This window comes from Cavia porcellus, unplaced genomic scaffold, assembly GCF_034190915.1.
Source record: "Cavia porcellus strain 051 isolate PalLab524CR breed Dunkin Hartley unplaced genomic scaffold, mCavPor4.1 scaffold_24, whole genome shotgun sequence".
Classification (NCBI taxonomy): Eukaryota; Metazoa; Chordata; class Mammalia; order Rodentia; family Caviidae; genus Cavia; species Cavia porcellus.
In genome coordinates, this window is record NW_026947507.1 from 7,007,385 (window position 1) to 7,033,577 (window position 26,193).

At 35.2% G+C, this 26,193-nt stretch overlaps 2 protein-coding genes across 6 annotated transcripts in view; one reads left to right on the top strand and one right to left on the bottom strand.

Annotated features, from left to right (window-relative positions):
- Positions 1-298: 298 nt before the first annotated feature.
- Cnot7 (CCR4-NOT transcription complex subunit 7) lies at positions 299-19,209 on the bottom strand. Its single transcript, XM_003469139.4, has 7 exons — positions 19,022-19,209; positions 17,413-17,624; positions 14,932-15,125; positions 8,637-8,798; positions 6,668-6,812; positions 3,670-3,780; positions 299-1,857 (listed from the first exon to the last, which is right to left on the bottom strand). Exons 2-7 carry the CDS (start codon positions 17,527-17,529, stop codon positions 1,729-1,731), a joined length of 858 nt encoding a protein of 285 aa, XP_003469187.1. The 5' UTR covers positions 17,530-17,624; positions 19,022-19,209; the 3' UTR covers positions 299-1,728.
- A 66-nt stretch (positions 19,210-19,275) lies between these two features.
- Vps37a (VPS37A subunit of ESCRT-I) overlaps positions 19,276-26,193 on the top strand; it is a 39,993-nt gene continuing 33,075 nt past the window's right edge. For 3 of the 5 annotated variants that reach the window (XM_003469142.4, XM_005003376.3, XM_063234602.1), the window contains exon 1: positions 19,276-19,706. In XM_003469142.4, the coding sequence (XP_003469190.1) occupies positions 19,582-19,706 (125 nt within the window). In that variant the 5' untranslated portion in view covers positions 19,276-19,581. Of the gene's footprint in view, positions 19,707-23,491; positions 23,535-26,193 lie in introns of all 5 variants that reach the window. The other 2 variants (XM_063234603.1, XM_063234604.1) reach the window with 2 other exon arrangements.

Genomic DNA, 26,193 nt, shown 5'->3' on the forward strand with positions numbered 1-26,193 from the left:
TATTAAGGTGAAGATTAAAATGGTAAGAAACCAAATAGAAACTTGCTTCTTTATGGTAAGCTTTAAATTACATCAAATTTATTTACTTTGTAATCTTTTCTGAATTAACTGCCTTCCAGAAAGGCCAAAAATAAGCCAACACTATTGAAAAGCAAAAGATTCAGGATGACTTTCCAACTAAAAGACTAATATAAGCAGCTTCTGTTATGTAAATTGGAAATTACCGAGTTCAGTTCAATTGCCAAATAAAATATTTAACATACCAACTAAGTATTTCTTAAAAAAAGTCATCAACATATAAGAAAACATTTCTGAAGCCTTTATTTACAAAAGCTTTAAAAACAAATAATACCCTCTGTTTTGCAAATAATTTGTTTAAAAAGGACCACCCAGTTACAGCATTGTCATACAACGAATAAAGAATGTACAAGGGAAACCAACTACTGTTGCTAACATTTGGAGATTTGCTAATATTACTGATTGAATTGTAGGTAACACATTATAAATTGTTGTCCCTCATTTCAAGGTAGAATTAATGATTAGCAAGTCTTCCTACACATGCTCTGGCCTGGTCACATATTCTGCATGGCTAAATATTTCACAGTCTCTTTGTCACTATATAAAATAGATTGCAAAGATATACACAAAAAAATAAACAAGCATTACACTCCTCAGGTATTTTTATTAGCTATATATGTGTGTGTGTATATATATATTTTGTATTTTGCACCAAATCTTTCCATTAATTCTAACAACTATGAAAGCACAATGTTTGTCCTTTAATTTGATACAAAACATACCTAACGACTTGCTATCTTTGGACTTTAATGAAATTGATTTGTGTAATCAACAAATCAAGAGAATCATAGGTATGGCTATAAAAAAAGAATAAACAGTGATGGGATAAAAAGAAGATCAAGGGATGTGTGCTATCATAAAATAACTAGCTTCAGAATCTTGAATGCCAGTTTCTGGCAGATACTAAATGTCCAATCGTAAGGGCCTTTTCCTGAGGTGTAAGGCTGGTTTGAAAATTCTTCAGTCACAAGGCAGTCTACACATGACCAAAAGAAACTGGCAGACACTAGATGTGCTTGGAAGATAAAACACTACATACACAAACAGTAGTTACTAAGCTCCTCAGTAGTTTCCTGTCTTCTTCTCTGTTAGTCTTGCTGAATCGACAGTTTGCACAATGCATGTGCTATACTCAGTGGGTCAGATACAAGTAAATACTGTATAAAGTTGGCAAATGGCCATTTTTCTACCTAACCACAATTTCTGATAAAACAGAGGATTGAAATCACTCTAAAGTGCAAAATTGATGGTCCACAATCTCAAATAGCTAAAACTGCAGAATGGAAAGGAGAGACATGAAACAGGGAAATAAATTACAGTCAGTGCTAGTTAATTTAGGAAAGGGAAAACAAAACCAAGCTCAAGGAGGTAAAGTTTATCAAATTATTCAATACGATGTAGCTTTCCCCACCCTGTCACACACGCTTGCAAACAAGTATATTAAATTAAGGCCAAATTTAACCTGAATGTACGTCTATTTAGTAAGATCTGAGATAGGAACGGTCATACTTAGTACTAAAGGCCAGAAAATAAAATAGACTTTGAAAGGGGGAGGGTTATCTGTTTTTCAAGGGATTCAACCAGAGATAAAACCTATATACAAGCACGTGTGTAGCTCAAATAAAATAAAAATAAAAGGTCTATTTCATGTCATGACTGCTTGTTGGCTTCCTCTTCATATGCATTCCCTGTGCCATTCTGTACATAGGATGAACCAGAACCAAGGCCATACAAATGGCCACAATATTTGGCATCATCAATATGATCTTCAAAGAACATCTAAAAAGGAATTTTGAAGAAAAAAAAGATTTTAACCAGAAGGTACCACTTATAATTTATATTTCAGCAAATGTAAGTACTGATTGCTTAGCTATGACAGCTCTATTCTATGTTCCTTTGAGGAACAAATATTACTAATACAGAGTGCAAAATGCAACAGACTGCTACAAAAAAAAAAAAAAAAAAAGAGAAAACTAGTAGTATGTCTTTCTCATTAACATTTAGACTACATTCATACAAAATTGTGAGCACTGGAGAAATACTTTTTATTCTATTAATTTAATAGTACATAGGTAAGAATAAATAAAAACAGTCAATGACAGGTGAAAAAAATGAAGGCTTTTAGTTTCTGTGAATCTAAGTGCAAGGCAGAGCTGACTATATAAACCCTAAGCACGGTGAACTGAACATTTGCTTTAGGTTACTGTCCCTGAAGAAACCAAGAAAAATAATCAATTATTGTCAGAATCTACCAGCAAGCCACTGAGGTGTTTTTCAGAAGCAAAGCAGAAAAACCCAAAAGGCTGTTTTAATTCTGTAATGAAGCACTGGAAATAAGTACAAAACAAATTATATACTTATCATGAATAGAAATACAAATTATTTCTCAATTAGTACTACTTGGAAAAATGGATTTAATGCTTCCTTATACTAATATATTTTTATAGAAATTTTAGTTCCCAATCTTAGTCAATTCCTTGAATATCTACAGGAACATAAGAAGTCCATGGAAAATATTCTGCAAAAAAAAAAACTTTTCTGGGAGAACATATACCCTATTTTTTTTTTTTTTCGCACAACCAATTTTCTGTTGTGTAAAACAATGCATATTAAGCAAATGAAATAACCTAAGAGTAGACTTGGGTTCATTAAATTTCATTCACTCAGGTGTGTAGTCTATACCCGTAATCCAGGGGCTTGGAAAACTGCCAAAGGATTGCCAAAAGTTCTATATAGTGAGTTCAAGGCCAGCCTGAACTATGCAGCGAGATCCTATCTTAAAAAACAATAGCAAACCTAGAATACTACACTTCATTCATCCATTCAGTATTTAGGGTGCTTGAGGTACTGATCTCTGCCTTTTGTCATTTAGGACAGTGTTCCTAGTCTGGTTTTTGATTCACATTACTTCATCTTTAACCCTTTTAGAATTCAAAACCACTTTGTAAGGCTCAAGCCAATAAAAAAGCACAAATTCTACTTTACAAAATTTTCAAAGCATGAGCAAATCAAATTTTTACCACCAGTTTAAAATCTAAGGAAAGGCTCGGATAAGAGAAACTTAACACAAATTTTCTTTTTTTTTTTTTTTTTTTTGTCTTTTTGTTTTTATCGGTACCAGGGATCGAACTCACGACTGCCTGCTTGCAAAGCAGGCGCTTATGCCGCTGAGCTAAATCCCCAGCCCAACACAAATTTTCTTTAACTTGGCAGACATAGTACTAATGAAGTCTAAGAAAGGTTACTTCTCCCACTACTAATATGTTTGATATTGATAAAGTTCTAGCCTCAGGCCTTTTTTTTTCCCTATCATTTTTCCCTATCATAATATGGTTGGATCTAAGTGATTTGTAAGATAGCTGAAATTTTCAAATTTTTATTCTATAAAGAACTTAGTCTTCCATTTCCTTTTGAATTATATTTCAATATGATTTATTTTTTAATATGTTCACTCAAGTGTAGTACATAACTGATATACCTCTACTTGTATTTTTCACTTAGTTCTTATTATCTAGAACTTTTGCAATCAATTTTTAATGTATTCATTCACCCTAACAACCAAAGGATAAAAAGGCACTGAGATCTTCATACTTCTCTCATTTTGAAAAAGGCCATTCCTGTAAGCAATGAATCAGATCCTGCTTGATGTTGTGGTCCTATCCGTTCCAGCTCTAACTGTTCTGCAACTTCTTGTAGTCCACCCTAGAAGAAATAGAAATTGCCTGTCAAAGACAAAACCACTTCAATGGCTGAATTCACAAATCATAAGCTTGAGACACTGACCAAAATATGAAACTTAGTATGTAAACTTTAACATTACAAAAAAAAAAGCATAAATTATTTGTTGAATGTGGGAGACGTTTATAATTTCTCAGAAAGACTCTTAATTAGGAAAATGTACCTTCATTATGGTTTTTAAAATGTGATAGTAAATCATTTTCCTAAAGATACAGGGAAAGCAGATCAGATTCAGGGTTAATAGTAAACAAAAATAACAAATACATTCAGCCTATCACTCATTATAAAACTCAATAGCTAGTACAGGCTATTTCTTGTAAATATTCATAAACTTCCCACTAATTCATTTCCAAATAGTTTTCATTTAAATAATTTTCACAAAGCAAAGCCGTTATGAGTAATAAAATCATTAAGAATTCACTACATGCTTAACTGTAATTTTGTTACCCAATTAATCGTATACAACTTCTTAGAGTACTTGCTGCTAAAGCTGCCTATGTTAATACTGTTAGGATTAAAAAACAGAACAATCAATAAAAACAGAGAAAAAGAAGACACAGAAAGACATCAGGGGGGAAGGACAACCCTCAGTAACAAGATAAAAACAAAGTTCTCCTTTAAATTGTAAAGCCTCTGTAATCAATGAGTCCTTCGCTATATCACAACTTGACACAAGAGCTCCACACGCAGCAGCTGTCTCCGAGCTAAAAATAGTGTGAAGATTAGGTATTGTGATCACCAGTGGATTAGGAGACACAGCACAGCTGAAGTATTGTTGCCCTCATCACTTTTGTCACAACCTAATATTTTGTTTGTTTGTTTTTTGGTTTTTTTTTTTTTTGGAACCAGGGATCAAACTCATGACCTCATACTTGCCAAGCAGATGGTTGTGCCACTGAGCTAAATCCCTGACCCTTCACAACCTAAATTTTAATATACCAGTAGCAGTTCATAATCAAAAGTATATGGTATTCTTAAATATTTTCCAGAAATATATACATAATGAACAAAAATGTGGCACTCTGTTCTTGTAAACTGCCAAGATACTTAAAAATATGTTTACAAAGCTAGATTAAAACATGGAGGTCTTCAATTCTCAACATTTATAGCTTTTGTCAGATGGGCTGAGTTTCCATAGTAATAAAGATACAAATTTACTTGCCTCAAGTCACCTCCTCAAATGATACAGAGGATTGCTACTTTCAGCAACTCCAGTCATAAAATAATCTTTATTAAACCTTTTCCTAGTTTTATGCTGAAGAAGCAAACAAACTTTTCTTTTTTAATTATCAATTTGTTAACATAGTTTCTTTATTCCCACATTGCTTTTTTCTGCTTAGAAGTTCTTACCACATCCCAAAAGTACATTTTATTTGTACTTTGCTAAAACCTGATGATAAGAAAACTTTACCAACTTTAGTTTCACCAGTGGAATGATAGTCTCTATAAAGCAACCACACTGCCCAAATTTATTTTTTTTAAATACATACAACAAAAATAAAAAGAATCACTGAAGTCCTAGGGGCCTACACACACACACACACACACACACACATACACAGAGCTGAAATGTGTGCTCAAACGAAAGAACTACTTTTCCTTAATTCAGAAATTCTTTTTGAAAGAATATAAAAAAATTTATTACACGTCACGTGATGTTAAAATGTACTTATTGTTTAGGTAGCACCTAACACAATTTCTATAGCATTTATGCCTAACAAAGTTTACATGTTGGAAAGAGGGGGTAAAAATCTCTAATGAAGATAAGCTGAAAGGAAAAGCATTTTACCACACTCCTGAATATAGCTACCCACTGCAGGCCAATTCAAATTTTATCTTACATGGAAATCTTACATGTGCTTGGACAGAGCAAGAACTTGTACTTTTATGCATCTGAGCAACCTGTGGCCCTGAAACTTTTACTCTGGTTCATGATTTTCAATCTCAAAAGCAACTAACAAAAAGCTGACACTTAGCTTGATTTCTGTTAAAAAAATATATCCTTCAAAGATACAATGAAGCTTTCAATGGGGACTGCCTATAACTATTACTTATACAACAGAAAAAATCATAATAGTAATGTAAAAGTTAAAATATGGCTTTAAAAAAATCAGGCTTTTAATGACTATTATTAAAATAATGACCCAATAACAAATGGGGAAAAGGAACCCTTTTCTTCTGTTGGTGGGAGTGCAGACTGGTATAAGCACTGTGGAAATCGGTGTGGAGATTCCTCAAAAAACTAGGATTGGAGGTCCTATTTGGCCCAGCTATTCCCCTTCTGGGTATCTTCCAGAAGAATTAAAAACAACGTATCACAACAATATATGCACACCCATGTTTACAGCAGCACAATTTGTAACAGCCAAATCCTGGATATAACCCAAAAGCCCTTCAAATGAGGAATAGATAAAAAAAGATGTGGTATTTTTAAACAATGGATTACTATTAAGTTGTAAAGGAGAAACTTGAGACTTTTATAGATAAATGGATGCAAATTAAGATAATACTTACAAATAAAGACAGGCATGTGTAAACATCATACTGTCTCACTAGTGTGAGAAGCTGAAAGAAACTATATATAAGATAGTTAAGACAGTTATACTGACTTCTCTGAGTTCAAAGAGAAAGGTTTATGCTAGTATTGTTCTGCCATTATGTGCAGATGTCTTATACTCTGAGGAACTGACTGGAAGATAACAATATGCAATGTATATGCCTATATTACTCCCTAATTATCATGTTTTGAATTTTTTTTTCTCTTCAAAGTAAAAGAAAATCTGGCTTTCGATTTTACGTTAGTTACTCTGGTCTTAATGCCGACTGCATGTAATGTCATTTTAAGCCTTACTTTGAGATTTTTGCAGCTCTTCATGAGGTACTTCACATCATAAATGACAGGAAAAAATAATCGAAGGATCTCAAAGAAATCAAGCTCTTCTTCAGGCAAGTTCGAGTTGGTCAGGATTTTGATTAAATAGCCGAAGTCATAACCACTACAAAAGGGTTTAAAAAAAAAAAAAAAAAAAGGTTGAGACATATAAATACCATGGAGATTAAAAAAAATGTTTTTCTGATATATATTTTAAGCAAGTCACAATGGGCAAAAAAGAAATCAACAAAAAAAGAAAACAAAGTGCACACAAGGACAGAAAAAAGATTTTTATGCAAATAAAATGAGAAAAATGTAAATCAGTATGGCTTTTTCTTATTTTAGTAAAGGTAAGATTAGCTGAGGACTTTAAAATATTTTAAATTATTTTTTACTAGAAATAGAATAGAGTATTTAATGATATTTAGTGCAATAAAAATCTTGTATCTTGATAATTTTTAAACATCACATTTGAATCTAGATTCTAAACTACAAGAATACATGAACTCTCTCTGGTTTTGTCTATCTCAAGGGTGTTATATATATTAAAAGGATCAGAATCTGCTTCCGAGCTGTTTTGTATCCTCATGAGTATATACATAGAAAGAACTGTTCCTTCACGAACTTAAGTTTTATTTCCTGACATAGTTTTAAGTAAAGAATAGAGATGGAGGGGCTGGGGATTTAGCTCAGTGGCATAAGCATCTGCCTTGCAAACAGGCAGTCATGAGTTCAATCCCTGGTACTGATAAAAATGAAGAAGACAAAAAAAAAAAAAAGAAAAGAAAAGAATAGAGATGGTAAGAATGATTATGCTCTGTATCTCCAACTTGAGAATTACTAGTTAGTCCTACATTTAAGTTTATGGTAAGAACAGTCTGAATCACTCTTCTAAATTCTAAAGCATGTAAGAGACAGGTATTTAAAATATATGTGCAAAGGAAATCAAGTTTAAAAGCAATAACATCAATGTAACATATGCTTTTTAAAATCATTTCCAAGGTCACTTGTAGTCCCTACACTATCAATTTATCTTATTTACACAAGAAAATGTTTCTCCTATCAGGAAATCTACTTCTATATAAAAGAACTTATTTCTTTCTAGAATTCTCTTAAATGATCTAGTTTTATAATTATGAAGAACTGACAACCAGCACTTACAGAGAATTTATTCTATGTAAAATGCTTTACTGTACACTTTAAATATGTTATTACTGACAACTAAAGCATCTCTGAAAGATATCTGTTCTAAGGGAAGTTTTCCCTGCCACTTTTTAAGAAAAATTAAGTCCATCCACATACCCAACTTTAGCATTTTCTCTGCTATTTTTCTTCATTGCATTATTACTACAGAGCAAACTATGTAACAAATATACTCAGGTCATTTAAAGAATGTGAACTGCATGAAGACAAAGATGTTAGTCTGTTTTGTTCACAGCTTCTTAGCATCTTATCATAGTGACTAGCACAAGGTAGACAATAAATACTTTTTATGGTTTCCTTTCTATAAGCATAAAAAGGTAAGGCTTACAATGTGTTAAAAAACCAAAGATGAGGGCTAGAGGGTTAGCTCAGTGGTGTAAGTGCCTATCTGGCAAGTTCAAGGTTGTAGATTCAATCCCTGGTACCAAAAACAAAACAAAACAAAAATCCCAATATGACACCAACTGTCAACAGTTTTGTTGGATTTCAACAAAGGTCTATTTTTTCAGCCTGTACTCTTCCACTAAGCAATACTAACTCTCGCAGGCTAAAATAACCCTATTAGCCTCTTAAGAAGCAGTAAATTTTTTCTAGAACTACGTCTGAAAGTGTTGATACGAAAGACCAAGGGAAGAATGAGGCAAGTACAAGATGGAAACACAAGTGCCATTTTCAATGTAATTATTATTTTCAGGCGCTTACACTGCTGAGCTAAATCCCCAGCCCACAATGTAATTATTTTTACCTATGAAATGATAACCATTTGACCCCCTCACAGAGGACCACCCCTGAAGTCATAAGAAGTTCTGCGAAGTACTGGGTTTCAATTCCCTCCTCCTCATGTTTTTTAAACTGGATACCAGACGTTGTCAGCAGCTCTATAGAGTCCTGGGCATACATGTCCTCCCTGGCAGGAGAAACAGAAAGACATTTAAAAGTGTCATTACTTCAAACAGATTGTTTTCTCCCACTTAATCTACAGCTGTGATGCTGGAACAAGAAGACAGAGCACGGGCTTAGGCTCCACTGTTCCAATGCTTTCCATAGTCTTCTATTCTACACACCATATAAACTTAACTCAGTTTAAAAAATTCTACTCACTAAAGATCACTACTGCAAAGTGACCAACCTTCTCATTTCTGGGGCTCAGTCTCAGCAGCCCTTTTAATGTTCCTAGGTGGAGCTGTAGCCACAGCTATGAGGGACTATGCCCACCCCTCACGCTCTCAGTAGAAACAGGAAGGAGATATCCAGCAGGAAACAATCTCATGTGCCTGAGTTATACTACATTCCATCTTAAAAGAAAAAGGAGATGCCTCCTTTCACAAATGATAAGCCTTTCAAATGGCTCCAATAAGTAGCCAACTGTTTAAGGACTCTGCTGCTATCACTGCATTTTTTTTTCTTCCAACAATCCTAATCCTAGATTCCCAAACTGAAGACAAGAAATCTAAATACAAACTTATCTTTCAAGATTTCACGTAAGCCACAGAAACCTTTTCTATTTCCAAACCATCTAATTTCTATAGGTATCCAAAATATCAGTTACCAAAATACACATATACACTTTTAAGAATAAAAAAAGTTTTTTGTGGATTCACCATTTAACTTTTTATTTTTTTACCCTTAGCCAAACTTTACCAAGCCCTTTCTATATACCAAACCCTGGACTAAATGTTTGCATACATGTTTATATATATTATCACCTTTAATAACTTTTTTTATTTTTAAGTCGAAGAATACTAACTTCTACCATTAACAAAAGAATTTTCTACAAAAAGTTTTATGAAACAAATTAGACTATAAAACCAAAAAAAGAAAGAAACAAAGAAAGAAAAAGAAAAAACTTAGTTTTACCAAAAGAAGTATTTTAGTTGGACTGGAGAATATTTTTATGGTTTTCTTTCAGGAAATCAATTTGCTTATAACTGTGGCAAAAGCTAACAACAGAAACACAAACAGAGAGGCACAACAACCACTTTAAATTTCCTCTGGAGAAACATTTAGAAATACATGGCATAATACTGTACAAATCTTTTTCAGTTAAATTGTACAGATATTGGCTTCATAATATGAAAAACATATACCTTTAAAAAACAAGACTGTCACTCAAATTTCTAGTACTCACAGTGAAGCATGTTTTAACAACCATAACCAAAAGCATAACAGATTTTTCCTTGGGTTCACAATGTTCTTGGGTTCACGTATGTTCAAATTACTTATCTTTCTCCCAATAACAATTTAAGCTTCAAAAAGGCAGTGATTTTTTATTGTTATTCAGTGTTACATCACCACATTAGAAAACACAGATAAAGTGGTGAATGTGGATTTACTTGTCAGTATTTACCAAATTTGCCCAAAGTAACAACTGCCCTGAGAGCTTATAAAAAATATGGGTTCTCAAGTCCCACTGAAGTCCTAGACTTACAAATTCATAATTCCAAAGTGAGAGACTTGGATAGGTTTTTTTTAAAAGTAAGAAAATTTATTGGAGATGGAATGGGGAACAGGAACAGCTCCTGAGAGACAAGAGGCATCCTACATGGGTTGGCAATGAGCCCACCTCTCAGTTTTACAGAGCAAAACCATGAGGCAAGTACAGCATGGGTGAAAATTATGATCAATCATAAAACTGCAAGTATAGTCACTTATGTAATATTGATCTAACGGTATCAAGGATACATGGATGACAACATCAACCTTGGTCAATAATCTGTAATCTTAGTTAGGTCTGGACTTAATGGTTTTAGTCTTAGGTGGGAAAGGATGGCCCACTCCTAACGATAATGGGAAATCTCAAAAGGTGGGGATACAAATAATCCCAAACCTCCATTCATCCCTTAGGGAAGTATGCAAACTAGCCATTCTGACTTTAATCTTCAGATGCGAGATGAAAATCCATCATGACTATTCTTGGAGGCATTTGGATGGGTATTTTATCATCACGTAAATTTGTTAAAGGTATGTGTGCAAATTATTTCCTACATAGCTTACACGGCTTAATTCAGATAAATTCATGTACAACACTTTCATCTAAATTTTACAGGACTCAATATACGATGATTTGGAGCAATCTCATACTTTGTAAGATCCAATTTATGAGGAAGACAAAGTTGGAAACCTAAAGTTAAGTTGATGATGATGATGATGAAATTTTCCTATGGTAAAAGAAACTTCTTAATTTTGAGTCAATTCAAGAGTTTTGAGTCAAGAGTAGACAATCTCAAATGGTACCCATTCTAAACTTTTAAACCTTTCTATTCTACCTTTCCCACTCTTGAAAATTCTAGCAATGTATTAAAATGTTATCCTTAAAAAGACAACTGAAATACTGTTTAATCAAAACATACAAATTGCTATAGGTTCTGGTGTTTGTTCATTGATTGTAAGATCAATCTATTCAGAATTAAGAAAAATAATGTGATTCCTCCCAACACTAAAGATTAATTAACTGCTAAAGTTTAAAGTAGCAAATATCAGTTGTAACAATTGAACATGTACAATAACCACATATAAATCTCTATAGAAAAAGTTTTCCCAAAAAAGCAGGGATGCACTGCTATCCTCAGGCAATATCTTAAAGACAAACTATTTCAACTACATGTACTAAAAGTCAGTAAATGTATTTAAATTATCTCTTTCTACAAATAAAATCCTAGCCTACCTCAAAAATTCATATCCTCTAAACACGAGTTCCCTAATAACCTCAAAATATTTCTCATTCAGAGAACCCAGTTTTACAAAGTACCTTTTCAAGTAGTTTCTTACTCTCATATACTTTATAAAAAAGTTAGTTTTGTTAAAAATAAAAACTCCAATATACTTAAATTCATGCTAAAAATTTGTTAAAATATAAAGCAGAATTAGATAACCAAAAATGATTAAACTAAATATGTAATAAGCTCAAATAAACTAATAAAAAAGATGTTCAAATCCTACAGACTGTAAAAGATGTAAAAACAAACATGATTTGCAAACTTGAAAAAAATTAGTACCAATACATACTAGTTATCAAAAAAATCATTCTCAAGAGTCAAAACAACAGGACAGGTATTTGCATCAACCTATGAGTGTGCATAACCTTCCAGAAAAGTGTCAATCTGATGTCTCTCTTTTTCTCAACATATACACATATGCATGAATACAAATAAGAATTGTTTTATACCAGGAATCAAACTCAGGACCATGTATTTGCCAGGCAGGCGCTATGCCATGAGCTATATCCATATCAAGTATTTTCAAAGTACTTAAATCCTTTGGATGAATAAATGAAACTGTATCTTAAAAGTTTGCTCCTTCTTTCTAATAAAATAACCTAAACAGTAGATGAAGAAGCACAGTTCACTAACTTACAGTTTTGGGGTTCTGTCTCCAAAAAACCCATTACCCTAGAATATAAGCTGAAAACGAATTTAATAGCTTAGCAGCACTAACCCAATCAAGTATCATTTAGTTGCACTTACTGTCACAAGGCTGACAGAAGTACCGCTTGCTCCTGCTACCCAGCTCTGCAAGAGCATCAGCATCTTATTGTCTACTGTTAGCCAGAGAAATATCAAAATCAAAACCCAAAGTTTGGTTTATATTGAATATATGTTGCTGTTCTGCACTCATAAATTAAAATATTGTAAGCTGAACCTATTTTAAGTCAGGAACCATCTGTATATCCAGAGACACTCAATTTAAAAAGCATAGTAAGTGATTTAAAATTTAAAACATACCAGTTACAAAACAACGAGTAGGAAATGCTAGGAAACTGACAACAGTCATCTCTTTTTATGTTTTATTATTTTCTAAAAGCATGTTATTTTTACAAACAAGACAAAAATTTTCACTGAATATATCTCATCTGTCACAATCTCAAATTATTACAATTTAATTTCCATTCTCTTCAGGTCTAAAATCCATAGGCTTTGATGTAAAATGTCCAGACCTCACACTGAGAATCCAAACCAAACAATGAACAATATTTAACTCATCTAGAATCCTTAATACTTAAATGGATAATAAGAGGGAAAAGCAGAATAAAGGTTAATACTAGCATTTTTAGCCTACATTTGCAGTAACTTCAATTTACTTCAGACCATGGAAGCCAATCCTAATTTAGAACGCTATAGCAGTCATTATACTCTTTAGCTGAACTTTATGTACTTGTGGTACACAGTAGAAATAAACCAAACTTTTCCTAGCTTTAAAAGCAGCATAAAAAGTTATGTTTGGGGCTGGGGATTTAGCTCAGCGGCACAAACACCCACCTGGCAATCATGAGGTTGTGAGTTTGATCCCCAGTTCCAAAACAAAAAGTTATGTTTATATTTAAGGCCACAGAAAATAATTATAGTGACATAAATATTAGGAGAAAAGTGAATCATTTCTAAGTATAAAGATATTTGTTCATGTTTTTAACTAGTAAGTTACTTAGATATTATGTTTTTAAAATTCAGAAAATATTAAATATAATTAAAACTTAAAATTAAAACTTAAATTAACTTGAAATTTACTTCAATGTTTTTAATTGTGTGCAACTTTGAAATATCTATCTACAGTATATTCTTAATGAAATTTAAATCATAACCATAGACAGATTCCTATCTCATCTTTATATCTATGTGTAATAAGGAACTGTAGAGTTACTTCCAGTAAAATCTTGAAAAACACTGGTACGGTTAAATACTCAATTCTTAAGAGCAACCCTGACTAAGACTGATGTGAAAATTAAGTACACAAAGTTCATAAACACAGAAAGCAGACAGAAGAGTAATGAAAAACACTCAAACTTTACCAAAACTTAAACACTAATAACTTCCTACTCATACTGAGATCATACAAGTATCTAATTATAAAACAATGTTCTAATGACCTGCTACCCAAGCTATCAAAAAAAAAAAGGAGCATGGAACAAAAAGGAATAATTAAAAAAAGGGTTATTAGAGAAAAGGACAGAAGGGAATTCACATTGTTTCAGACATGTAGTATCTGTAAAACATCATCAATTATAATGGAAATGAGTACTTTGTATCCTTTTTTATAAGGTTCTTGAGAGATATTTTAGTTCTACATATTGAATTACTATTGCAGTATTATTATCAGTGGTGGCAAACCTATGGCACATGTGCCACAGTAGGCTGTTACTACTGAAAGCTCTAAAAAGTTTGCCATCAATGATCCATAGAATGAAACAGACATTAAACAAGCATAACTGGAATATGTAACTGTAATAAAAATCTCTCCACAAGCAGACTGAACATTTTAACAGAGAAGTCTACATTTCAAATTGGACTCAAAGTTTAAAGGTAAAATTAGCCCAGCATGGTGGTGCACCCTTATAATCCCAGCACTCCGAAAGTTGAGGCAGGAGGATCGTTGCAAGTTTGAGACTAGCCTGGGCTACAAAGTAAGCCCAAAGCCAGCCTGAATTGCGTAGCAAGACCCTATCTCAAAAAGACAAAAAAATAAAAAATTTTTTAAAATAAAGGTAAAATTAATGCTTCAAGATTACTTTTTTTTTTTTTTTTTTAATTAAGCATTATTTTCACCCTCAAAGTTTTTGGGCTAGAAATGGAGTTCACTGGTAGGATACTTATCTAGCATACATGAGGCCCTAGGTCCAATCCTCAACACCTCAAGGAGATAATCGCAACTCTTTCCAAATTAAAAAAAAGGCAGGCATATTCTAAAAATAAGCATCTATAAAATTAAAGTACTTTTGCTGGGTATGATGTTGTACACCTATAATCCTAGTACTTGGAAGGCTGAGAAAGGATTGCTATGAGTTCAAGTTCAGCCTAAACTCCATAATGAGGCCTGTCTCAAGAAACAAACAAATTTAAAGTATTTTTAACTTAAAAGTATTCATGTATGAGATTTAAATTCTTCATAAATTTTTGTCCGATAATTAAAAGGAAACCTAAACTTTTGAAATTTTATATATTTTCAGGATAACTATACCAAAGTCACTTAGAATTTCACTGTATTTGAGGTAATTCCTCATATTAAACTTTTAAAAAACAATTCATAGTATATATTCATTTCTTACTTACGTCAAATTAAATTTAAAATTAAACTGCCAAGTAGAAGTTCCTGGAGGGTATTCTCCTTGCTCATTCATAAATGTCAGTCCTAGCTGAATTATCTTTAATAAGTCTACATTACACCGCAATAGTTGGTACTGATAATCAGCATTGCTCCTGAATTCTCCAATTGGTCTTGCAACCACACCTGGAAACTCGGTGTCCTGTAAAACAATTTTAAGATTCATTATTTACTTACTGGTCAGAAGCACAAATTCCTAGAAGTTTTGATTCAAATTAAAAGATTATGTTATAGATGACAATCTATATATTCATATTTAATTAGTAGTAAATACAGTACCCTTTAAGAAGCACATTACTTCTTTTTTTTTTTCTTTCTTTCTTTTTACCGGTACCAGGGATCGAACTCATGACTGCCTGCTTGCAAGGAAGGTGCTTATGACGCTGAGCTAAGTCCCCACCCCCTAGAAGCACATTACTTCTTAACATGATACAACTCTATAAACTTAATATCTTTCCTTACTTTAGTATTACTATGCTATCAATAAACAATACATATAAGTCACATAAGATAAATACAACCAAGTACTTACTCTAGACACGAGAGGAGAAAAATCATGAAATCATGTCTCCTGAGGAGTATGTGAAACTATGCTCACAGTATTCGAATACTAAAACCAATTTGAGTGAAGAACTGGTTAGAGTAGAAAACACACTGTGGTTCACAACCGTGAGACAAAGTTTATCTCAACATCAAAAGCACTTTAAGCATCATAAAGCTCTAATTTCTCTGACTAAACCAACATTCTCTCTACAATTCACAAAAAACATTTACAAATTGTATGCCACCCACTTCTTATAGGATATGAATACTTCACTACTGAAGTTATCCCTTAACATCTGAGAAACAAAGATAACCATATTTGCACTAAGAAAAACCACTCCTGAAATAAATCGTACTCTAAGTCGGTTTGCCTTTACTAAGGAGAACATTACCTGTTTACAAATATTCATTTCACCAATCGTCCCACTTCTCCCCAGTAAAGCATATTTATTTTTACTTGTACTAAAAATACAAAGAAACTTATATCTGGTAAGTATTAGAATTCAAACTAAAATAGATTAAAAAAAACTAAATAGCAAACCAGGCGTGGTGGTACACACCTATAATCCCAGCCATTGGGAGGTTGAGGCAGGAGGATCACCAAAATTTAAGGCCAGTCTGGTCTACATAGTGAGTCCCAAATAGCCTAAACTACCTAGCAAGTCTCTGTCTTAAAAAAAAAAAAAAAAAAAAAAAAAGGAAAAGATAAACTAAACAGCAAGTCAACAGGAGACAAAAAAGAAATTAAAACTTCTCTAATTCAGTCTAATTCAACTACCAATTACTGGGTACCATTCAGATTACGTTTTGAGTGCAAAAGGAATAAACAAGACCTAACCTCTTGCTTTATGGAATAGTAATCTTAGTCTATCTAGAAAACTAAGTAGTTGCAACAGGCATACAAAGCACAAAAGTGAAGCACAACAAACAAAAAACTCTGCATGAACAGACTAGACTGAATTAGCATGTGTGCCTTTATGTTTATATACTACCTTGTTTCTCTTATGTGAGAAACTGAAAGTGTAAATAAGGACCAAAGTTTATGTTAGATATTATCAAATAGGAAGAAAATGTTCAAATAAGGAAGGGAAACAAGCGAGTGGGGAAGATATCAAGGAAAAAATACTTTTCTCCAAATTAAAAAAAAAAAGCTGAGGATTCACCTCAGCAGCATAAGCGCCTGCCTGGCAAGTGCAAGCTCATGAGTTCAATCCTCAGTACCAAAAAACAAAACAAAACAAAAAACAATAGTGTTCACAGAGCTGCCATGATAGTTTTTTAAAAGCTGTAGACCAACAGTGTCTCACTAAGTAATCTGAACTTTTTTAAAAGAAATCCAGGGGCACTCCTTAGCTTCTAAGAGCTCCTATGATACTATTAGCTAAGACTAGATATTACTAAAAACTGATATGCTACTGATAGCATATTGGTCCTTGATATCCTCCTGTTGAACATAAAACACTTTTACAAAACTTCAACAGGAGATGCAATCATTCTGTAATCATGGACAAAGAAAGTATAAACCACAAAGATGACCAAATACCCAATCATATAATTACCTAGTTTGTGGACAGCATCCAATCCACAGCAAAATCCTGCTCCCTTAACCCTTTCCCAAAACCACTTACACAAGCCCTGCTCCTATTAACAAATGCTAGCATTAACAAATGCTACATTGTTTCCATTGCTTTTTCTCCTAACTGCAGTGGGTAATAAAACCAACTTTTCAAATGATAGGTATATTTTTGATGGCTTTTGAGCAGAAAGCATCAGCAAATGCTTTCATAATTAAGCCCTGAGATCAACCAAAAAGGTTGAATTTAAGACTATCAAAATTCTGCCTTCCCTTTATAAGGAACATTTTAAGGATTTGGTCATGTGCATACCATAGCAACATAATTGTATTTTCGGATAACTTGACGAATTTTCTTCATCTCTTCATCCAGGTTACAAGCCCAAACTTCACATATTCTTTGGCTATGATCTACAGTTGCTGCTGGCATAGTGAGAGCACAAAGGAATCTAGACGTCAAGCATCAAAATGTTACACTTGATTGAAGACTTGTTTCAAAAATTACTTTATCCTTTATTTATGTACCTGTTAAAATAAAAACCAGTTGCATGATAAATCTGAATAAAATTAACCTAGAAAAATCTAAGAAATTATTCAAATTCCCTGATTCATAACAAAGTCAAAGTTGAGGAAATGATTTCTCTAAAGTCACACTTGTCTAATTTGTAGGGGAAAAAAGGACACCACCATCAATTCCTTATTATGATTTGTGTTTTAAGGCATACGTACAAATTTTTAAATTTTCCATTATATTAAAAATTGCTTAGCTCAATTCACCCCTGCATAAAAAGTCATCTGTTTCTAGATTTTTAAATTTTACTTTTATTATTAAGACCTGTTCCTGCGATGTGTGTAATTTAGGTTGGCCTGAAACTCACTATGCAGCCCAGGCTGGAATGCACCATGTACACCTGATGATCCTAACTCAGCTTCCTGAGTTCTAGGACTACAGGCATGTGCCACTGTGCTGTAAAAAAAATTTCTTTTAATCGCTGAGAAAAAAATAATAGCCAGCCACAGAAATCACCTAAACGTTCTTAAGTGTAAGGTGGAAAAACTAGGCAACAGAATTGCTTAAATGTAATTTTTCTAATTTTCTAAAAATTAGAGCTATTTTCTCTGAATATCAAATATAGATCTCACCCTTCTGGTCCATAAACTCTGAGTTCATGGTTTATGATAACACGGCCAACATAGTGATCTTAGCGAATTTCCAAAAACTTATTTCTCACCAAAAAATGAAAAAAAAAATCCATAGCTTAAGTAAAAGTTTTTGCGTTTTCTTTAACTTTGAAGAGTCCCAAACATAACCTCGAGTGCTGTCCCTCTCTCTCTCTCTCTCTCTCTCTCTCTCTCTCTCTCTCTCACACACACACACACACACACACACACACAAAAGACAATGTAGTGTAACGCTGCTTTCCACCACCTCTCTCTATGGCAATTCCAGAAGCCCTGAAGAGGCACCAAAGGTCTTCTAATTACTGGAGGAAGCATCTCTGAGGGCTTCCAAAGAAACAGGAGGACAGCACAGAAGCAATCATGTCACAGATTATTCTACTGCCTGGCAAAGAGGCAGCAGGAAGACGGCGATAACATTTACGAGACCCAGATTGACTCTCAAGCACTGCTGAGTGAAGATACCAGCACCTGACGATCTAGGCCACCGCCCTCCACTCTCAATTTCCGTCCCACAACGAAGCCCAGGTACAAAGCCGTTACGTCATCTCCCCGCGCCAACCTCTTGACATACCCCAGCCCCAGTTACCCTCCCCCTTTCACCCGCCGCCAAGATCTTTCTTCCACTAGCCGCACTCCAGTAGGCGCTATCGCACACCCGCTTAGGCTCGCCATTCCCGCCCCCTTTTTACTTCTCCAGCCCGCCCTTCCCCCGCAAGTCTGTGGGCAAACTCAAAATCTACTTGTGTCTCTGAGCTTGCGATCCTCCTCCTCCTCCTCGCCATAGAGACAGCACGCGGCGGCGGTGGCGGTGGCGGTATCGGCGGCGGCAGCGGGTGCCCCATAGACACCTCTCGCCCAGCAAGGGGGAAAGGGGAGCCGGAGCTACGCCGCACCGTGCTGCGTCGCCGCTTCTCTCACGTCCTGGCGGGGGCGCTAGATGATGACGCGACGCGCAGAGGGGGCGGGGCGTAGCGCGGAAATGGGCGGGGCACGCAGGAGACGAGGCGGGGGTGGCGGAGCGCTGGGCGGTCAGCCTGCCTGACTGGCTGGCGTGGTTGTCTGGGCCCCGAAGCCGGGGCCGCCTGTCCCGGAAGGCAAGTTACCCTCTCCAGCTGTTTGCTCCGGCAGTGTCGTGCAGAACCCGGCTCCGTGATCCAGACTTACTCGGTGGAGACGCCTTCCGCTGGTAGTTGGACCCCGGGCGTCTCGGCCTGCTCCTCTGTCCGAAGAACAGCCGGCAAGCAGCTGGGAGAAGCAGGTCAGAGGCTTCTAGGGCCTGGGGCCCGGGGACCCCAGGAGAATGAGCTGGCTCTTTCCCCTGACCAAGAGCGCCGCCTCCTCCGCAGCCGGGGCCCCCGGTGGCCTCACCAGCCTCCAGCAGCAGAAGCAGCGCTTGATCGAGTCCCTTCGGAACTCACACTCCAGGTCTGGTCGCTGCTTTTTCGACTGGAGGGAAAAGTAGGGCGGAGGGCGGGCTACTCTAACCACCCTCCGGCCGCCAGGCCCGGTCTCCTGCCTTTTCCTTTTGGTAGACCACACTCCTTTGGGGTAACACTCCCGCCATCCCCCTCCCACCGCATGCTTACTCCTCTGCTCCGGAGCGCCCCTGCCTTCGGCCCACCACTGCTGAGCGCTCGCGCTTCCGACGTGGTCATCCTTCATGACACATCGGCGCTGACAGTAATCTCATAGGCGTCCCTGGGTGTCTCAGGCCTTCTCGCTAATCTCTCCCTCTGCGCACCTGATGGTAGCATTGGCTGAATTGTTAAAATTTCGATTGCGAAGAGTTAGCTCCCAAGTTTTACAAAGTGGAAGATAAAACTATTGCAACATTAAAGGAAAGGGAAGGTAAAGTTTTCAACAGTGAATTCTTCAAGTGACAGTCAGTCCTCTCGGGTCTATAAAAACTTTATCTTGGTCCAGTAACCTCTCCTCGTCTTGCAACTGACTGTGCATCCTTCGTTTCCTTATTACTCTTGACCTTACGCAGGAACTTCTGTATAGTCATCTGAATTGTTTTGTCTTTTTTTTTTTTTTTTTTTTTTTTGTCTTTTTCGTTTTTATCGGTACCGGGGATCGAACTCACGACTGCCTGCTTGCAAGGCAGGCGCTTATGCCGCTGAGCTAAATCTCTAGCCCCTGTTTTGTCTTCTTAAAGGTTTTCATTTCATTGTGGCACGTTAGGAATATTTTACCGTTTAAGTTATTTTTAACTGTTTTTACTATCATCTGGTTTGCCGCAGCCTTTTATATTTTGCTGTGGCTTCTAGTAGTTTTCAAATATGGAACTGCTTTGCCTGGGCGTGGTGGCCCATGCCCATAATCCCAGCACTTGGGAGGCCTAGGTAGGAGGAACGCTGTGCGTTCTGGGGCAGCCTGGGCTAAAATGAGGTCTAGGCCCACGTGAATTGCATAGTGAGATTCTGTCTCAAAAAGACAAACAAAAACTGCATTATATGGAGTTAACAATTATGTTTACTTAATAGTTATACAGCCTGTGTTTTATGTAAAGATGACACATGGTTAAAATCTAGCCCATTAAATAAGCTTTTCATACATATAAAAATATGTTTCATGAGAAAACTGAGCAATTCCTATTGAAGAAACTATTAAGAGCTATTTTATCAGTTATACTTGTGTTTTTTTCCCCAAACAAGTAAGTGATAATGTAGAATAGTTTTAAATGTATCACTACAAAAAAAATTTATTGCACAATCCGACTGACTAAAATAAGGCCTTTTGCTGACTAAATTTTAGGTATTTCGTGATTCTTTGTCTCAATTATTCTTGTTCAGGACTTTTCAAATAAGGAAAATTGGGGTTTAACAGAAAAGAGTTGGGAGACTTTTATTTTGAAAAATTAAGTTCATAAAGTTCTTACAAGTGTCATAACAGTCACAGCTGTTTCTGTAATGGAAGACAGTTTACAACAGAAAAGCATAACGAATTTATTTCACCAGAATTTTATTTGGCATGGGAGCCTTCAAAAATGAAAATCCAAAAGCTGAGAAAAAAAAAACTTTTTATGCTTAGGTCAGATGAAGAATGGACACCTCTGTAGAAATATGATTTGCAAGTGGGCGTGATATAATGGTAATAAATGGAAGTGGGGAAACAGTGCAACACCTGGCTGTTCAGAGCCTACATGACCTGGGTAGCATTCCTTCTTAGGTATGAGTACCAGGCAAAATCCTGTTGGAATGAGGATCTTTTAGGGAGACAAATGAAAATGACTTCTTCAGATATCATGGCTTGCCTTGTGGTAGACAGAGTTCTGCTTTCTTTGATGTGCCTTGCAGAGAGAAAGTTTGTTTTTTATTCCTGCTTTGAGGAAGAAAGAGGAAAGTCTTGTTCATAAGGCTGGAGAGCGAGAGACTCTGCTTATGAGACCTTCTACTCTTGTAGTTTAAAGTACTTACAATGCCGAAGTGCCAAACTTTGGATTATTGTTTTCTGAGTCCCACCATAGGTCACTGTTATTCTAAATTATGTTCTGTGCTAACCTGAAGGAGTTACTCTTACAAAATATGATTATAAAATAAGGTGACTCAACAAACAAGTTTGTATCCTTAGAAGTTATCACCTTGGAATACTACATACTATACTAGCCTTATTCTTGTTAGAATTCTTGTTAGAACTACATCTTTGGAAAGAATTGCTTTTAAGCCTTTGGCATATTCTAATAAATACTGTTAGAGCTGGAAAATTTTTATTTCTTGAATTTTTGAAATGCTGTAATGATTGGTAGATAAGGAAAGTGGTTGATCTAAACTTTATTTTTGACCTCCCAAATAAAATGAGTTTGTAGGGACCAGGGATTTAGCTCAGCAGTGTAAGTACCTTCCTGGCAAGCTCGAGGCCATGAGTTGATCCCCAGCAGCAGAAAAAAATAAATAATATGAAGTTGTATAGCAATAACTGTTCATCTGGGGAATTCTGGAGTTGAAAGAGGATAGTAAAAACCCTGAAATGAATGCAGAAAGGCTGTATTCATGTTATTTTTTGAACCAGAAATTTTGAATTTCTGACATGTACATATTAGGATTATGACTGTATACTTATAAATGTTTTATTCTATTAAAGTATTTTTATAAATGTTTTGTATAATTAAAATATTTCACATTTACAAATGATGCTTGGATAATTCTAGAGACATTTAAGTCGAATATATGCTTCCACTTTTCAAAGAATTATACAGTCTTGGGGAGGGGAAACATTGCCAAATACCCACATATTCTTTTTAAATGTACCCTTTTACCTTTTAATTAATGACATATCCTTTTAAACTAGTTATATTAGTCAAAATAGTTGTCTGCCTTATGTTCAGAGATTTTTGTACAAACATATCATGATTAGCTATTCTGAAGTGCATTGTGTAAAAGTTTCAAATTTTTTTATGAACCATACAAATCTTGCTAAATTATACATGTCATCTGGGTATAGTGATACACCTGTATTCCCAGCACTTGGAATACTGAGGCTGGAAGATCACTGTGAGTTCAAAGCCAGCCTGAACTGCATGCATATCAAGACCCTGTCTCAAAAAAACAAAACAAAACACTGTGATTTCTTGTATGCTGCCATCCTCTGTCATATTTTATATTCTTTAAATATCAAGTTATTGTCTCTCGACTGAAAATATCCAGTTTTTTTCTTCTGCTTTACTGAGTAAATTTTCCCCAACCTAGCCTTTCATTTCCCTTCAAATTCTTACCTGTTTCTAGCTCCTTATAACTCTGAAAAATCAATTTCAACCGAATTTCTTTAAGTCTCTTCCTGTAATGGATATTTATTCATTTTTAGTTACTGCTTTCTCACATCCCTCTGGTGTCATTAAAAGGTTAGGTTAATTTTATGGATTTTTCCTTAGTCTTCAGGTCTGTAGTATTCAGGTCAAGTGGGAAGCTATAAGAGACAACAACAACAAAAAAATATGATCAAATCATAGTACTATGTTTAAAAAATATACTATGAAAATGTAAACTGAAAGCTATTGAGATTATGCTCAAGTATTTATCTGCTGGGTGGTAATTATGTTATTCATTTTAAAACTACAGTGTCTGACCTGTGTTCAGGAAGATAACTAATTCTGCTGTCTCTTCTACTTCCTGATGTTCACTTTATAAGAAACTGTTGGTTTTCTACCCGAATCCATTTCCTTTGTCTTCCTGAAAAAGCGCTTGTTTTTATTCCATTTTCCCTCTTTGCAGGACCAACGAGATAGTTGAGGTTGGGCTCTTTCAACCTTAAGAGGTAAATAGTGATTGTTTATACCAGTGTTGATGGTCTCAGCCCTTTTCCCCCTTGTTGTGGAATTTGGATTTAACCTAATTTGTTCAGTTAGAGTTGGAGGGGAAATCTGTTGAAACTGTTCAAAATATTTTCTCAGTAATAAAGAAATATATGGGAGGAAAAAGAGATGGGAGAGAGAAATACCTTTAATGTTTTGGATTTATTATGGGACTTTTGGAACTATTTGGATTTTGAGCTAAAGCTGACTGTTGAATGGGGTAGAATAAAAAGTTTTTTGCTGCTAAATTAACCAATTCTGGAATCTCCTTTCCTCTGTACATGAATATCTCCTCACTGTTACAGCCATTTTCACCCTGGGTTTGCTACTTGCAGTTGAAAATAACCCAAGTGATTATACTCAGCAAATCCAATATTTAAAGATTTTTTTAGAAGTGAAACAGTTAATATTGCTCTGTGTTGCATTCATATTCAGAAAATATTAAAAACTGATGGCCTTAATAGTGACTATTCTACTACTTAGGTCTTTCTTCTCTCACAATATTGAGTTAATTAACTTCTGTATTAATTTCGTTATCTCTAAAACAACACCCTGAACTCTACCCTCTGTAGTAATTACTTTAATTATGCATATTTGAAGTTGTACAAGTGTCCTTTTTTAGTACTCTTTGAGTTTCCCAGATAAAGAACTTATGCATGCATTTTAATAATCAGTTACATGATAATTCTCATGCTATTTTGCTTTTATTTTCAACAAGGGTATCTAATTTGAAGTGAGGATATTTGTTTTCACTCCGATACAACTAATAGAATCATGATAGATATAGGCCTATGTAAGAAGTCAGGAGGTACATATGTGTCATTAACTAGTCATGTAATCTTGGGTGATCTTATAATGACCACCGAAGAGAAAGGGTTGACTATCTGATCTCTTATTGCCCTGCTGAGCTGTGAAAGTCTGTTCATTCCTCAGGCTCCTCAATATAATAATAGTCTTAAAGATAGAAAGCCTGAGTATCTTATTCTACATGCTTCTAGCCTGCTAATCGTTTATGAATTTTGTGCAAGTCCACCTACAAGCCAGTTGTCCCTGGTTGGCCTACTTCTAACTTTCCATTTAGAAAATAAGTCCATTCCAAAGGGTTAACTCACAAATGAAATGTACTTGTTTAGAAAGGATTAGCAATGCACACAGCAGGTGAAGAAGTTAGAATATTCTAGAATATTGTCTGGCACAGTAGGTGTTCTGTAAATACCAACAGGATTTTACTTTTATCTTAAAAATAATAGTGTCTGTGTTAGTCAGCTTTCCATCACTGTGACAAAATGCCTGAGATAAGTAGGAAAATTTTGTTTTGACTCAGGTATGGGGGTTTCACTGTGTGGTCACTGGACTGCATTAACTTTGGACTTTTGGTGAGGAATACATCAGATAGGATTACGTGGTTTCCATCACTCATCATATTGTAGTCAAAAGGCAAAGGAGAAGAAAAGAGAGTCGAGGGTCCCTATATCTCCTTCAAGGACATTTTCCCAAGGAGCTTGCTTTCTTCCACTAGGTCCTACCTTCTAAACGTTCCCTTGGCTTCTAATAGCAATAGAGGCTGAGAACCACACTATAAACACATGTGTCTTACCACACTGTAAACTCGTGTCTTTGGGAGACATTCAAACTGTAAACTGTATGTAACACTGTCAGTCTCCATAGTCTTTAAATTTGTTTGGTAGTTTCTTAGCTGCCATTCTTGGGTCACAGTGTTCTTTTGGATTGCCTAAACCTTTAGCCTTACAATTTTCCTGGAGAATCAACCTTTGTGTAGTTCTTGACACCTTGCTCATAGTTGTAAGGTTTTCTCCCTTTAACCCATGGTTTTGAGTAAGCCTAAATGCCATATTTTTCTTTCAGTGTCAGCCTCAGTTTGTAAAGAATCACACAGAAACTCGATAATGCAGGACTTGCAATGAGAAGATACATGCAGGTGTTTTGACCAATCCCATGTTACATAATTTTTTAAAAATCTGTTAGCAACATTTAAAATTTGAGGTTATACATTAAAGTATCCAGATCTCCATTTTTTTTTTCTTTTAACAGCTTTATGTTTTTTAAAGTGCTGAAACTAGATATAAGACACAAAAATTTCCTATGTAGTCTCTCTTTCCTCTAACTTTAAAATGGAAAGATCTGGAAATATCTGACAACAGTTTCCAGGTAACAACTTGCTTTAAGCCAAAAGTAGCTGTCCCCTTTGTTAGGCTGCTTACTTTCTTTTTGTGTTGTTGTTTGTTGTTTTTGATTGTTTTGTTTTTTTGAGACTGGGTCTCACTGTGTATTACAGGCTGGCCTTGAGCTTGCTTATATATCCAGGCTGACCTGGAACTCCCTGCTCACTTTTCTATTTTAGCAGTTTTCAGTTACTCTCTCTTCTATAAGCAGCTGCTTTTATTCCTGTGCATTACCTAATTCCTGTAGGTATTTGAGATTAAAGCTTTTGAGAAAGAAACCACAGAACTTGTTGTGATAAAAAAATTCTTACAAAAATCTGGTATGTCTTAGTCTAGTAAAGCTAAATAATCTATAAAAATATAAACACTTTTACTCCTGAGCTTATACAGTAAAACATGATAGCATTTTTTTTTCTTTCTTTCTTTTTTTTGGGGTGCC

Excerpts from the sequence above, each read along its gene's own strand:
- Cnot7 (XM_003469139.4), bottom strand. The coding sequence starts at position 17,529 with ATGCCAGCAGCAACTGTAGATCATAGCCAAAGAATATGTGAAGTTTGG. Across the intron at positions 8,799-14,931 it reads AATTTTAAATTTAATTTGAC|GGAGGACATGTATGCCCAGG; the intron begins GTAAGTAAGAAA and ends TTCTCCTGCCAG. Across the intron at positions 1,858-3,669 it reads CCTTTTTCAAAATGAGAGAA|ATGTTCTTTGAAGATCATAT; the intron begins GTATGAAGATCT and ends ATTCCTTTTTAG.